The sequence below is a fragment of the Lipotes vexillifer genome, unplaced genomic scaffold (genome assembly GCF_000442215.2).
Source record: "Lipotes vexillifer unplaced genomic scaffold, Lipotes_vexillifer_v1.1 scaffold230, whole genome shotgun sequence".
NCBI classification, from domain to species: domain Eukaryota; kingdom Metazoa; phylum Chordata; class Mammalia; order Artiodactyla; family Lipotidae; genus Lipotes; species Lipotes vexillifer.
In genome coordinates, this window is record NW_006775143.1 from 5,427,288 (window position 1) to 5,441,189 (window position 13,902).

Sequence of the window (13,902 nt, forward strand, 5' to 3'; positions counted from 1 at the left end):
CAATGAGCTACTTTCCTGATATGTAAACAATTTCCTCTTGCCTCCAGGCCTTTGCATGTGCTATAGTCTAGAACTCTCTTCCCATGCATTACCCACCTATAAGCCCCACTTTACTAGGCTGCTCTGCTTTCAGGTCTAGGCACAGATGCCATCTGTACAGAAGACAGTGCCCTGGGCTAGGAGCCCTACCTGTGTGCTTCCACATACCAAAGGGGCACTCCTCTCACCACACACATCACACTGAATGGTTCTTTGTCTCCCCAACTAGGCTGAAAGCCCCTTGGAGGTAAAGACCGTATCTTGTTTACCATAATATCCCCAGCACACAACAAAGTGGCCCCACCAAGATATATTTCTGAATTCAATGAGCAGCTAAGCAAATGATGTCATAGTCTGCTTTGACAGGCCCTGACTGCAAGAAGCCACCATTTTCTCAGCGTTCAAGTCTCAGAAAACCAGAAAGTAGTCCTACCCTCTCCTATACTACCTTTTAGCCTAACAGAAATCATCAAGCGCTGCTTAAATCAAAGAGGAATAAGAAACCACTATAAGGGCCCCCATTAGTGTTTTGATTCCAGGCAATAGGGCCTTTGAATTTTAAGTCTACGTTTTCCACAGACACACGTCCCTTAGTTTCCAACATCACCAAGCTCTAACTGGGTGCCTAGACTCTGCAGGAGATTCAAAAGGAAACCACTGCTTCTGCCTTCGAGAGCTTACAAATAACTTCATACCTAAAAATAAAAGATAAGAAAAACAGCATATATGGACACAGTTTTCTCAAGACCCACAGAAGCTGATGAGATACTCCCTGTTATGAGCTGAATTGTGTTCCCCAAAATTCTTATGTTGAAGTCCTAACCCCCAGTATCTCAGAATGTGACTGTATTTGGGGACTTTCCTGTGGTCCAGTGGGTAAGACTCCAAGCTCATAATGCAGGGGGCCCAGGTTCGATCCCTGGTCAGGGAACTAGATCCCCCATGCATGCCGCAACCAAGAGTCCGCATGCCACAACTAAACAAGTCCATGTGCTGCAATGAAGATCCTGTGTGCCACAACTAAGACCCAGCGCAGCCAAAATAAATAAATAAATAAATAAATAAATATTTTTAAAATCTTTGTTTAAAAAAAAAGAATTTGACTATCTTTGGAGATAGGCTTTTTAAAGAGATAATTAAGGTAAAATGAGGTCATATAGGTGGGCCCTAATCCAATATGACTGGTGTGCTTGTAGGAAGAGATCAGGACACAGACACACACAGAAGGAAGACAATGTTAAGACACAAGGAGAAGATGGCCACCTACAAGCCAAGAAGAGAGGGCTCAGAAGAAAACAACTCTGCCAATACCTTAATCTTGGACTTCTAGCCTCTAGAACTGTGAGAAAATAAATTTCTGTTGTTTAACCCACAGTCTATAGTACATTTTTTATGGTAACCGTAGAAAACTAATACAATCTCCCCCCTTTTAACCAACTCCTACAAGACAAGTAAGAATACTTTCTTGGACTTCCCTGGTGGCACAGTGGTTAAGAATCTGCCTGCCAATGCAGGGGACACGGGTTCGAGCCCTGGTCCGGGAAGATCCCACATGCCATGGAGCAACTAAGCCCATGCACCACAACTACTGAGCCTGCGCTCTAGAGCCCGCGAGCCACAACTACTGAGCCCGTGTGCCACAACTACTGAAGCCCGCGTGCCTAAAGCCTGTGCTCTGCAACAAGAGAAGCCACCGCAATGAGAAGCCCATGCACCACAACGAAGAGTAGCCCTGCTCGACACAACCAGAGAAAAGCCCGAGCATAGCAACGAAGACCCAATGCAGCCAAACATAAATAAATAAATAAATTTTAAAAAAAATTAAAAAGAACACTTTCTTTCTGTTTCCCACTAACTATTCATCACTCCTTTAAGTGAGGGTTTGTTTGTTTGTTTTTTTGCCACGCCATGCAGCTTGAGGAATCTCACCTCCCCGACCAGGGATTGAACCCGCGCCACAGCAGTGAAAGAGCCGAGTCCTAACCACTGGACCACCAGGGAACTCCCATTAATGTTTCATTTTTAATCTAGCTTTCTCCAAGTCTACTACATGAGCAAAGGAAGTTAACCCAGAATTTTGAGGTCATAAGCCCTTTAAGGAAGATTCCATGATAATTTACCTGCGTTGAAATTTGGAGTAAAACTTTGAACGTTGCGACAATAAAGAGTGAGCCTTGGGGAAGGTAAATCCTGATGAATGACCACAAGCAAGTCTCTTGGCCTGGAAGCAGGAATCTGCGATGTTTACAATGGTGAGCACTGGGAGCCTGTCTGAAAGACCAGACCAGAGGAAAACATGTAACATGTCAAAAGGGAGCCAAACAGAAACAATTCAAGGATCTTGTATGGAAGGAGACAGGGCTGGCTAATTCACCTTCAGCATCCAGAGGAGATTTGCGGGAGGAGTCCAGAATTCGAGGGTGGCCCCTCTCAATTTGGCGGAGAGTTGCCCAGCATTGTGGATGCTGACAAACAGCCAGGTCACAGGTAGTTTCATCCCACTGGCTTTTATCTGGCAAGTCCATAGCTACAAATGGTTTGGGACAAAAGCCAATCTTGCAGCTTTCTAGCCCTCTGGAAAAACAATCACCACATAATTAGGGAATACTATACATTAGCCATGCAGTCCAGATATTAATTTGCACTCTAAGCGTGAAATATTTCTGTTGAACCATATAGATAAGTGGTGGTCACAGGATAATTAGGAATTGCGTAACAAGCAAGTATGAAATAATCTCAGCATGGAGTAGAGTGCACAAGAGTTTGGGTTCAGACTGACTCCAGAAGGTCTCCTAACTGACCATTTAAATTAATAACTGAGTGACCTGAGATTTAACCAATCTGAGCTTCAGTCTCCTCAGCTGCAAAATGAGGATAAGTCTATTTCACAGGATCACCACAACAATTAATTAATGGACATTAAAAGTTCTGGCATAGGGCTTCCCTGGTGGCGCAGTGGTTGGCAGTCGGCCTGCCGATGCAGGGGACACGGGTTCGTGCCCCGGTCCGGGAAGATCCCACCTGCCGCGGAACGGCTGGGCCCGTGAGCCATGGCCGCTGAGCCTGCGCGTCCGGAGCCCGTGTTCCGCAACGGGAGAGGCCACAACAGTGAGAGGCCCATTCAGCAGAATACTGAGAGCACATGTATGGGAAGAAACTATCCTAGTCCAGGGAAAGAACCATCTGAAGGGAGTAGAGGGACAGTGGCCAGTAAGACAACATGAAGGTGAAATAAAGAAGCTTTCAGACAAAAAAAAAAAAAAGAGAGAGGAAAAATGTTCTGGCATATAGTTCAAAATAAATATTAGCATCCCTTCCTTTTCCCCTTCATTAATCATTAGGGAGAAGATGCCACCATCTCCAAAAAGCCTTATCAAATTATAAGTAATGTACATAGCACTTGAGTATCCTCAGATTTTGTTATACACAGGGGCTCCTGGAACCAGTCCTCTGTGGATACTGAGCAACGGCTGAGTCACAGAAGTGCTTTAGATGGCTCAAACTTTTGGAAGAGATGCTTCAATTTTCAGTATGCTCCAGTTCTCACTCAGGCGGCTAAAATACCCACCAGAAATGAATGAGTTTGCTCAAACAGCAAATCAGTCGACCCACAGTTGCATCAGAAGCCACTGGCTTTTCATTTACTGGCTGTATGCTCTTGGGCAAGTTACTTCACCTCCCTCAGCCTGTTTCCTCATATAAAGTAGGGAAGGGGAAATCCCTAAGTAGCATCATAGAAGCATTAAATAAGATAATGTACTTTTATGTATGATATACAACAGGTGCTCAATAAATGTTATCTTTCTCTCTCTAGAAATGTTTTAGGCAACCACTACCACCTGATCCCTAATAACTTTTTAAGGACAGTGTCCATTTCTTTTTTCTTTTACTCAACACATTTATTGACTACCAAATATGTGAGGGGGGCTGTTATGGGCATAGAGAACAATAAAGAACGAAATAAGTTCCTGTTCTAAAGTGCTTATAAATTAAACCAAAGATAGCAAACTATTGGCCTGGGATTGCACCTGGCCTATGATTTGTTTTGTTTGGCCTGCACTTTGAGCCATTACGCAAAGATGAAAATAGTCCATACTGTCCAGATTGCTGGCTCCTCTTAAAAATTAAAATATCTAACAACACAGGGGCCCAATTCCAACTAGATAGCAACTGGTTGGAGCTGAGCATTTCCTGACATCTTTAAACCAGGTGTATTCTAGCCAAGTGGACAGTTCTCCCACCAAACTCTATAATCTCTAACTGAAGCAGTTTCAGTTGCCACTTATCATCTCATTTGCTGTTGTTTTTTTTTATAATAGGGAAATATTTCTCCGTGTTCATGTCACTGTCAAAAACAGGAAAACTATGGGTGACCTGAGACAGCAGGTTTCAAGAAAAAAAAGCGTTTCTGCTTTGCGGGAGTGAGGACAATTGCTACAAATGTAATAGGAAAATGGTAGAACTCAAAAAGCCACTGCAGGGACTTCCCTGGTGGTGCAGTGGTTAAGAATCCGCCTGCCAATAGAGGGGACACGGGTTCGAGCCCTGGTCAGGGAAGGTCTCACATGCTGCAGAGCAACTAAGCCTGTGCGCCACAACTACTGAGCCTGTGCTCTAGAGCCCATGAGCCACAACTACTGACGCCCACACTAGAGCCCACACTCGTGCTCCGCAACAAGAGAACCACAACTAGAGAAAGCCCGCGTGCAGCAATGAGACCCAACGCAGCCAAAAACAATAATTTTTTTTAAAAAGCCACTGCAAAGCCATGGAAATGATTTTTTACTAGGAAAGATGCACGATAAACAATTCGATGAACTAAAATGCAGATACAATTGTAAGAGGGTCTGGTTTTGAATGCGAATATAATATTACATTATTCTTACAACCGGCTGCGTGTTGCCCTTTTGTTACCTGACCAGCCCAAATTGAGCCCCGAGGTCTAGTCATGCCCATCTCTACGTCGCCAGCCCTAGCACGGTGCTGACAAAGTAGTGTGCGTTAAAAAAAACATTTAGGTAATAGTTTTTCTTAATACCATTACTACAAAGTCGAGAGGGCTAAAAACATTAGAGGTGGCCATTTGCGCCGGCAGAACTGAAAAAAGATTTCCCGCTTCGTTCCGGAAAAGGGAAGTGGGAGAATGCGGCCTCGGAGGGCCGCGCTTCCGCGAAACCAAAGCAGAAGCCAAGCAGCCTAAGCCCACAGAAAAACGCCACTCTTCGACCCGCGGTGAAGTGAACGATGGGCCCAGCCTCTCATCAGGAGGAGCCCCGCCCCACCAGCTCAGTCCACGCCTCCGTTTCCCACGCTAGCCACCAGGCTGCGACGTCGCCAGGCAGCCGCGCAGAGCACTATGGGAAAGGGACGGAAAGCCCAGTGAGCCATACTTCATTTGCTAAGCAAGTTCCAGATATGGTGGTGGCGTGAAGCAGAGAAACGTGCCTGGGAAGGGACGCCAGGTGCCGGTGAGGCCGGACGGAAACCCCGCGAGCCAAAACCATGGCAGCGTGCAAAGCTCGGAAGCACCAGCCACTGGAGGCGGAAGCTGGGCTGGAGGAGGAGGAAGGTTATGGCGCGCGGGGCACTGTGGGACACTGTGTGGGCAACGCGGGGCGCGACGGAAGCCTCGTTGGGTCAGACCGTGGCGACGCGGGAAGTCCGGTCGCTGTAGCTGCCTGAAGAGGAGGTCCGAGGCCTGGGCCCCGGCCGCGGCAATGGCGGAGAGGCCCGAGGACCTAAACCTCCCCAATGCCGTCATCACCAGGATCATCAAGGAGGCGGTGAGCAGCTCCGGCTGGCGGACGGGCCAGGGGCGGACGAGCGGGCAGGGGAAAACAGGTCCTGGGCCGGTAGCTTTGCTCACCCGCGCTTTTCTCACAGCTCCCGGACGGTGTCAGCATCTCCAAGGAGGCCCGGAGCGCCATCTCCCGCGCCGCCAGCGTCTTCGTGCTGTACGCCACATCCTGGTGAGGCGGACAGAGCTAGCCAGAGCTTAGCTGGGCATAAGGCGTAAAGAGACCCCCCACACACACACACTGGTTCGGAGTTCGTGGCCTGGAGCCCGCAAACCCCAGGAATTATGTTCTACCTCAGTGGAGGGAGGTTCAGAGCCCTCGTTCAGGTCTTGCAATCTCTGAAACAAAATAAGAAAACAGTAACTTTGCTTTAACCCTTTTGTACAGGTAAGGGAGGGACTTACCGTGTCACAAAAATCCGTGCATGCAGGCTTTCTCGTGCCACTTCTGGGTGCTCCTTTTCCCACCCACTCCGTACGTGGCAAGAGGGCATCTGACAGCCCTTAATCTTTCTTCTTTCAGTGCCAACAACTTCGCGATGAAAGGGAAACGCAAGACACTGAATGCCAGCGATGTGCTCTCCGCCATGGAGGAGATGGAGTTTCAGCGGTTCGTGACCCCGTTAAAAGAAGCTCTGGAAGGTAACTACCCTTTCGTTTTCTCATCCAAGTAGATGTTCATCCTGTATGATCTGCTCACCTGGCCCTAAGTCTTTATCAGCTGGGGTGCCTTTAAGTCTGGTAAGCAAGTATTGGATGCGACTCCGATGGCAGGCACCACCGCATAACTGTTTGTGGTGCTGGGCGGGTTATTTTTCCTTCTGTGCCTCAGCTTTTCCAATTATGCAGTGGAGTTGGCTGCTGCAGTCTGGTTCAGCCTTGCCTCCTAACTCCCTCCCGTTCATCCTTACAGCTTACAGGAGGGAGCAGAAAGGCAAGAAGGAAGCTTCAGAGCAAAAGAAGAAAGACAAAGACAAAAAAACAGATTCAGAAGAGCAAGACAAGAGCAGGGATGAGGACAACGATGAAGATGAGGAAAGGCTGGAGGAAGAAGAACAGAATGAAGAGGAGGAAGTGGACAACTGAGAGGATGGGGAGACGCAGCTCGGAAGGTACCACTCTGAAACGCCGTACACGTTTGCGTGAAGCATTTTCGTGCTGGGCAGAGTAGTCTTAGGCAGAAGATCGAAATAAAAACTGAATTATCATGAGAATTATCATTAAAACCAGCGCTTCCCAGACTCGGAGCATCTGAGTAGCGGAATCCTGTTTTGCTTAATCAGTCTCAAGGTTACGACTTTTTGGTAAGAGAGATTCTGAACAGCTAATTTAATTGGTCAGTTTGATCTCTCTTGTTTACTTACACGTATAGTTAGGCAGTTGTTGATCCCCAGTTCCCTCCCCACCCCCCAAAAAAGTAATAATTACTTCCATGCTGCCGACTGTGTTCCAGATGACAGAGGCAGTCAAGGCTCAGGAAAAATTGGGGTTTGATCATGGTCAGCCTATTTGATTGTACAGTATTTGGCAATACTAGCTTATTTCAGGTGATCAGAATGGCTTAGCTTTAGGAAATTACTGTAAGGGTTCGAGAGAACAATGAAATCTTTCCTGTTGTCTCCTCACTTGACAGTAACATTAACTGAATTTTGGTTTCTACAGACTCACTTGGCTTGGACCCCTTCTGTATTGCCTATAGGCATGTTACCTGCTTGGGTGGCTATGTTCTCGGCACATGACGCTTTTAAATCAACAGAGTAGAATTAGTCAAGTAAGGTTGCCAACATCTTACTCTTGTAAAACAGATGGTTTAGTCTTAAATGCACCTCACTGCCTGTGACTGTACAGCTTCAGGATTTGTTGTCACCTCCTGGAAGTTATAAACTTCCAGGCTTTCTCTTCTTGTAGTCCATCTCCTAGACTTGTGACTTGGCTTTTCATTATTCCAATTCATGACAAGTTCCAGACTTTTATTTCTTCTAGGCACAACTTTCTCCCTCTGTGCTTCTCACCTCCTGTCTCTGTTCTGCCTCTCCTCTGCTCCCCATTCCCACTTTCTCTGTCCCTCTTTTTCTCACTTCTCCCAATCCAGGAACTTGGATGACCTGCTTAATATCCCAAAGTGTGGTTTCCTCTGATTCCCTAGTTCTAATCTCATGTCTTTTAAAAATGACTTTGTAAACCTCTCTGAACCATAAGGGAAATCTGATGGTGCTCAGGAATCTAATTCCTCCCCTAACCCATCCCCTTTCACTGCTTCTGAAGTATCTCTGTTGACCTTTTCTAGTTTTCTTCTCTTTCTATTTGGTGCTTCGAGCACTTTTTTGTTTGTCTCTAAGTTGAGTGCTTGGAGGTTGAAAGGTAGTGAAATGTAGTGTGACACTGTTAATTTGTTAAATGAATACAGTGGAAAGTTTGTTGATAAATGAGTGAAGAATATTGAGAAAATTATAATGCTTTGTATAAATAAAAATTCCTATTAAAAGTGATGACTCCTCTTTAATCCTTCTTGTTTGTAAGTTTGCTTTTGGGGAGGACCACTGATCATGCTCTATACAGTTCTTGGGGTGTGGACTGAGCCAGACCCTTATAAATATGGGATCCTGCATCACCTTGGATGACCGGAAGATGCTGCTCATTAACAAGCAGGGGCGCTGCTGCTCTTCACCCACAGTGAGAGCTTCCCATGGCTCTACTGGGCACTCTATACATGGTAGATGCTCAACAACTCCAAACATTTATTGAGTCCCTGCTGTGTTCCTGGCACTGTTTTAAATGCTTTCAAGTATTAACTCTTAAATCCTATGAAGGAACACTGCTGATATCTCCATGATTTCAGCTATGACACTGTATTACCTCTAGATTACGGAACTGTTTCAAATCATAATTCACAGATAGATACACAAGCCCAACGCTCATTAGGTCCAGTGGCTTTTTCCTTCTCCACAGCAGAAACATCGCTTCTTTTTTTTTCCTGTCTTTCACATTTATATTTGTATGAAAGACAAAGCTATTCAATATATTTCTTATTTCTCCCTTGAAATTTATATTGATGCTATATCTACAAGTTAGTTACAATGTCACAGTATATGTCTCTGGGAAAACAGCATACACTGAGTCCTTCATAGTTGGCTATTGTACAAATGATTTTTTTTAAAATACACTGAACTTCAGTTTTTTCATCTCTAAATTGGCAGTATTAATACCTACCTTAAAAGGAGAATTTTGAAAGATAACAAGACTTTTAGCACAGTGGCATGTACACAGCAAGGCCTTGTTTTTATTTTTGTTTTTCTCTTCCGTACATATTTTCATTTCCCTTTGAATTAACAGAGCATCTTCAGAATAGGAAAGAAATCATTTTTATAATCTTGTCGAAGATAATCTGTTTTCTTTCATAATAGTAGCCTAAGGAGAATGTAAAGTCTGGATACATACACAGCATAACATTTGTACTCTGTGTGATAAAGACTAATCTCTGGCTTCTACTAGACATCATAGGCACTGTTACCAAATATTTGATTGCTTTTTGAGCAGAAGAATATTATTTAAGGATTACCAAAATAGTTCAAGTTTAACTCCAGTTTGCTCATTCTATATTAATATATTCATTTCTAATAGTGTAATTTATTTTTTTATTTACGTAATATTGATTCATAACATAGGTTTCATGTGTACAACATTCTGTTTCTACTTCTGTATACTCTACAACATGCTACCCACCAAAACTTTATTTTCCATTCATCACCATACTGTTGATTCCCTTTACCCATTTTTCCCTCCCCCTTGCCCCTCCCCCTCTGGTAACTGCTGCTCAGTTCTCTGTAGGTTTGGTTTGGTTTGTTCATTTATTTGGGGTTTTGTTTTAGTTTTTATGTTCCACATATGAGTGAAATCATACGGTATTTGTGTTTCTCCACAGGACTTATTTCACTTAGCATAATAACCTCAAGGTCCATTCATGTTGTCACAAATGGCAGGATTTCATCTCTTTTATGGCTGAATAGTATTCCATTGTATATATACACCACATCTTCATTATCCATTCGTTGGTGGGCACTTAGGTTGTTTCCATATCTTGGCTATTGTAAAGAATGCTGTGCCACGATGAACATAGGGGCATATATCTAGAAATATATTGTTTTCTTTTTTTTTTTTTGGCTGTGCTGCACGGCATGTGGGATCTCAGTCGAACCTGAGCCCCCTTCAGTGGTAGCGTGGAGTCTTAAGCACTGGATGACTAGGGAAGTCCCTAGAAATATGTTGTTTCTTTTTTTTTTTTTTTTTTTTTAACATGTTGTTTCTTAATTCCCATGAGCACCACTCAGCCAAGGCCTCAAGTCCCATCTGGACTTCTGTGGCTTCCTTTGAGCTCAGTTTCCTGCCTCATCTCTGCTTCCCCTAGCTTCCTCTGTGTACTGCTTGCCAAGTGGATCTTCCTGGAACATTGCTATGTTGCAGTCCCTCACTGCTTTCTGTTAAGTCAAATCCATACCTAGACCTGTTATTCAAAGCCTGCTTGAGGTGGGCTCACCTGACCTTCTGTAACATGCTTCTACCCCAACATAAGGCTCCAGTCAAGAATGAATCCCCCAAAGAACTCTTCCACACAACCCTAGTTCTTACCAAACTTTGACTACCTAGGAAAAATCATGTTTCCTGCGAGTGGGGACTATAACTTAAAACTATAGAATTCAAGGACTGGGAAGAATCTTTGAGGTCATCTGCCAGTTTTTCCCAACCACACCTCTCTCAATCCTGTAGTGGTATCCAGATTTTGAAGTTTCCTTACTAGGCCAAGGTAATGTTTCTCCTCTGTTTTTAACCACAGCCCTTCATGCCTAGAGATTCTGATTTGGATTTGGAGGGTGGGAGGATTACCATCCTTACCCATGTAAAATTACAAAAAATCTCCTATTTTCACAGATGGGAAATTGAGGCTCATCAGAGAGAAGTGACTTACCACTAATTTATAAAAGATGGGATTCCATTCCAGTGGCCCACTGCCTTGCTTCTAATTTTTTTTTTAACTAAACTTTATTTTTGAACAATTTTAGATTTACAGAAAAGTAGCAAAGAGTATAACCATCACCCAATTTGCCCTCAGGTTAATCTTATATAACCATGGTACATTTGTCAAAGCTAAGAAAAAACCCATATTGAATTTGATTAACCAGTTTTCTTTTTTGATTGAGATAAAATTCACAGAACATAAAATTAACCTTTTTTTTTTAATGAAGTTATTATTTTTGGCTGCATTGGGTCTTCGTTGCTGCATGCAGGCTTTCTCTAGTTGTGGCGAGCGGGGGCTACTATTCGTTGTGGTGCACGGGCTTCTCATTGCGGTGGCTTCCCTTGTTGCGGAGCACGGGCTCTAGGCACGCGGGCTCAGTAGTTGTGGCTCGTAGGCTCTAGAGCACAGGCTCAGTACTTGTGGCGCATGGGCTTAGTTGCTCCGCGGCCTGCGGGATCTTCTCGGACCAGGGCTCGAACCCTTGTCCCCTGCTTTGGCAGGCAGATTCTTAACCACTGCACCACTGGGGAAGCCCAAAATTAACCATTTTAAAATGAGCAACTCAGTGGCATTTAGCACATTCACAGCCACCATGTCTATCTAGTTCCAAAACATGTTCATCACCCCAAAATAAAACCTCATACCAGTCAAGCAGTTATTCCCCGTGCTTCCCTCCCCTTGCCCCTGGCAACCACTAATATCTGGTTCTTTTTATGCTCTTCACAAGCATTTAGCCCAGTGCCATGTACCTACCTGGCCTGGAAGGCACTCAATAAAGTGGGAGTTCGGGTTTTTTTTTTTTACTTTTTACTTAGTAAGTAGAATATACATACTAAAAGGTGCAAATAAGAGTAGAGGTTGATAAATTTTCACGAACTAAAGACATCTATGAGGAATTCCCTGGCGGTCCAGTGGTTAGGACTCCACACTTTCACTGCCAAGGGCCTGGGTTCAATCCCTGGTTGGGGAACCAAGATACCGCAAGCAGCACAGGTGCAGCCAAGAAAAAACTTTAATTAATTAATTAAACATATCTATGAAAGTCACACTGAGATCAATAAACAACATGACCAGCACCCTAAAAAGAACCTTCGATCTCCCTTCCAGTCTCTTCCTATCTCCCCAGTAGTAGTCGCTATCCTGACTTCCAGCACAGGTTAATTTTGCCTGGGTTTGCACTTCATATAAACGAAATCATACAATATGTTCTTTTGTGTCTGACTCCTTTGGCTCAGCGTTACATTTAAGAGTCATGTCGTTGCATTCACAATACTTTTTATGGATAAGAGTGACAGATTAAGGTAAAATTATATTTTAAAGGGTGGGGGGTGCGAGAAGTGGGAACAGGTCTCTCAGTCAAGAATAAGAGTGACATGGGAAAAACAGATTACACCAAACAGCAGCATTCTTAAATTTTCCACCCTGTTTGGGATCTTGGAGGTATCCAGTGGTACTAATTATTTTTAGTTATCAATAAACTCAGAGATAGGAGAGGTATTTTGTTGTTGTTGTTATTGTTTTTGGCCATGCCATGAAGCATGCGGAACTTCCCCGCCCAGGGATTGAACCCATGTCCTCTGCGTTGGAAGCATGGAGTCTTAACTACTGGACCACCAGGGAAGTCCGGGAGAGGTGTTATGAAAGACCTGCTGGGCAGGGGATCTAAACTGGGGGAAAAAATAAATAGTAATTACCTCTGTGAGTTGAAGGAATATGGTTCGCAGGCAATGAAGAGAAATCCCAGTGTGGCATGGGGCAAATTAATCTCCTGGCTATTGTTTTCCCAATCTATAAAATGAGAATAACATAGTTGTCATCAAAATTAGATAAGTGAATGTAAAATATATGGTACTGTCCCTAACTCTTTAATGCACAAAAAAGCATTACTTTCTTTCCACCACCTTCCTTATTGGAACACAGATCAGAACTCTAGCAGCTGGGAATTAAGCAGTGTCATATTTTCCCAGCATTAAGCCTCTCTGCCTCTTAGACTTGGAATATAAAGAGGTATAAAACAGGTTTGGGGTACAGATTTTGAGAAATAAAATCTGAGAATAAGTGTAATACAACCCTCTGACATTCTTCACAGTTCAAAGTCGACGTTTCAGTAATCCCCCTCTCACTTTCACAGAGGATTTCCTGGGACTTCCCTGGTGGTCCAGCGGTTAAGACTCACACTCCCAATGCAGGGGGCCCAGGTTCGATCCCTGGTCATGGGTTCAATCCCTGGTCAGGGAACTAGATCCCGCATGCCACAACTAAAGATCCCGCATGCCGCAACTAAAGATCCCGTGTGCAGCAACTAAGACCCGGCACAGCCAAATAAATAAATAAGTAAATATTTAGGGGGGAAAAAAAGGAATCAATTTGCTAGGGTATTGATCCTGACCCCTATTTCACTCATCTGATGCTACCAGTTCACCCAAGCCCCATCCATAAGCCTCACCAGATCCCTCCTGCCCCATCTTTCCCCCGCCAGACTTTTGGTCAAATCTCTCATTGTACCCATAATAGATAGACAGGTCTGATGCCCCTATCAGACTTGGAGCCTTTCCAAAGTGCCCATGTCTTTCACATCACATCTCCCAAACTATGGTACAGAGTAACTAAGCCCTGAGAAATTAACGCTGGAATAAATTTTCTCTGAAAACTTGGAGGGCAGCCTGGTGCTGAACTCAACAACTTTAAAATGCTCAGTCCGCAAAAATGGACTTAGTTATTGTGTTAGGCACTATGGTGTTGTTTTAATGTCCTTGACATCTAATTATTCAATAAACAACCAATGCCAAGTATGCGCTAGGCTGGGAAAAGAGGGGCAATAAAGAAAACCTCAGGGCGCTGAGGCCACCTTCGAGGTCGGTTCACACGCAGCACCCTTGCCGCGCCGCTCCTGCGCCCCCAAGTGGGCTCCCCCGGGACTTCCGCAGCTCAGGAGCGAACCTCAGCGTAGGGAGGGGCGGGCCCTTCAGCCTTTCGGCACACCCGATTGGCCAGGCCTGCTGACGTAAGTGGGCGTGGCATCGCCCGGAGCCGACCTCAGGCCAAGTGCCCG

The 13,902-nt window shown here is 44.6% G+C and overlaps 2 protein-coding genes across 2 annotated transcripts in view; one reads left to right on the forward strand and one right to left on the reverse strand.

Annotated features, from left to right (window-relative positions):
• The window catches only part of CUNH9orf43 (chromosome unknown C9orf43 homolog), a 13,819-nt gene extending 11,216 nt beyond the window's left edge, over positions 1 to 2,603 (reverse strand). Inside the window, exons 1-2 of the mRNA XM_007449803.1 lie at positions 2,414 to 2,603; positions 2,160 to 2,310 (exon numbers count right to left, since the gene is read on the reverse strand). Of these exons, the coding sequence (XP_007449865.1) occupies positions 2,160 to 2,310; positions 2,414 to 2,564 (302 nt within the window). The 5' untranslated portion in view covers positions 2,565 to 2,603. The remainder of the gene's footprint in view (positions 1 to 2,159; positions 2,311 to 2,413) is intronic.
• A 3,099-nt stretch (positions 2,604 to 5,702) lies between these two features.
• POLE3 (DNA polymerase epsilon 3, accessory subunit) lies at positions 5,703 to 8,309 on the forward strand. The gene is made up of 4 exons (XM_007449745.1): positions 5,703 to 5,822; positions 5,923 to 6,008; positions 6,360 to 6,478; positions 6,750 to 8,309. Exons 1-4 carry the CDS (start codon positions 5,757 to 5,759, stop codon positions 6,920 to 6,922), a joined length of 444 nt encoding a protein of 147 aa, XP_007449807.1. The 5' UTR covers positions 5,703 to 5,756; the 3' UTR covers positions 6,923 to 8,309.
• Positions 8,310 to 13,902: the final 5,593 nt, after the last annotated feature.

Bases quoted from the DNA above. Each gene is read 5' to 3' on its own strand.
- POLE3 (XM_007449745.1), top strand. From the start codon at position 5,757: ATGGCGGAGAGGCCCGAGGACCTAAACCTCCCCAATGCCGTCATCACC. The intron at 5,823-5,922 runs GTGAGCAGCTCC...CTTTTCTCACAG, and splicing joins CCAGGATCATCAAGGAGGCG to CTCCCGGACGGTGTCAGCAT. The intron at 6,479-6,749 runs GTAACTACCCTT...TCATCCTTACAG, and splicing joins GTTAAAAGAAGCTCTGGAAG to CTTACAGGAGGGAGCAGAAA.